Source organism: Rhea americana, unplaced genomic scaffold, assembly GCF_003343005.1.
Source record: "Rhea americana isolate MKP2758 unplaced genomic scaffold, rheAme1 scaffold_1929, whole genome shotgun sequence".
In the NCBI taxonomy this organism is placed as follows: Eukaryota; Metazoa; Chordata; class Aves; order Rheiformes; family Rheidae; genus Rhea; species Rhea americana.
Genome location: NW_028186071.1, coordinates 1 through 1,141, shown reverse-complemented (window position 1 = coordinate 1,141; position 1,141 = coordinate 1). Strand labels below are relative to the sequence as shown.

Below are 1,141 nucleotides of genomic sequence, written 5' to 3'. Positions count from 1 at the left end.
CGGCGGGGGCGAAGGCGATGTGCCGGCGGATGCCGTCGCGGCGGGCGTGGAAGTCGGCGATCTCGGCCACGATGGCCGCCTTGATCTCCTCCTTGGTGAGGGCGCGGCGGTCGAAGGCGAAGTCGAAGGCGGGCACGCACTCGGGCTCGTCCTCGGGGTCGTGGTACTTGGCCAGGAAGGGGTGGCGCAGGGCCTCGGCCACGCCCAGGCGCTCGCGCGGGTCGAAGCGCAGCATGCGGCCCAGCAGCGCCAGGGCGGCCGGCTCGGCGCCGCCGAAGAGGCTCTCCCAGGGCACGGCGGGCCGCGGCGGCAGGCTCTGCACGTAGGCCCGCACCCGCTCGGCCCCGATGGCCGCCATGACGCCCGCCGGCGGCGTGCCCAGCACCGCCATGATGAGCTGCAGCTGGTGCACGTAGTTGCGCCCGGGGAAGAGCTGCCGGCGGCCCAGCATCTCGGCGAAGATGCACCCCACCGACCACATGTCGATGGCGCGGGTGTAGCGGTGCAGCGAGAGCAGCAGCTCGGGCGCCCGGTACCAGCGCGTGGCCACGTACTCGGTGAGGAAGGCCTTGGCGTGGCGCGGGTCGGCGCCCAGGCCCCGCGCCATGCCGAAGTCGCCGATCTTGAGCTCGCAGTTCTCGTTGACCAGCAGGTTGCTGGGCTTGAGGTCGCGGTGGAGCACGTTGGCCGAGTGGATGTACTTGAGGCCGCGCAGGAGCTGGTAGAGGAAGTAGCGGACGTGCTCGAGCGTCAGCGGCTGCGGCGAGTGGATGATCTGGTGCAGGTCGCTCTCCATCAGGTCCAGCACCACGTAGCTGCCGCCGGGACGAGGCCGTGGGCGGGAGGACGGCGGGCGACGCCCCGACAAGCCCCGCCCCCCCATACACACACACAAAAAGGGGGGCCATCGCCCGCCCGGGGTCCCGTCGGGGGCACCCAAGCGTCCGGGAGACCCTTCTGCGCCCCACAAGGCACCCGGGGCTCTAGAGGACCTCGATCCACCCCGTGATCCCACCACGGACCCAGGCGTCCAGGAGAACCTCGACCCACCCCGTGATCCCACCACGGACCCAGGCGTCCAGGAGAACCTCAACCCGCCCCGTGATCCCATCACAGACCCAGGTGTCCAGGAGAACCTCGA

The 1,141-nt window shown here is 71.4% G+C and overlaps 1 protein-coding gene across 1 annotated transcript; it reads right to left on the bottom strand.

The window, feature by feature from the left end:
• Positions 1 to 4: 4 nt before the first annotated feature.
• On the bottom strand, positions 5 to 883 carry LOC146597072 (mitogen-activated protein kinase 7-like; the record flags this gene model as incomplete). Its single annotated transcript, XM_085302801.1, has 1 exon — positions 5 to 883. A coding segment is annotated over exon 1 (879 nt), but the record flags the coding sequence as incomplete, so codon positions are not given.
• Positions 884 to 1,141: the final 258 nt, after the last annotated feature.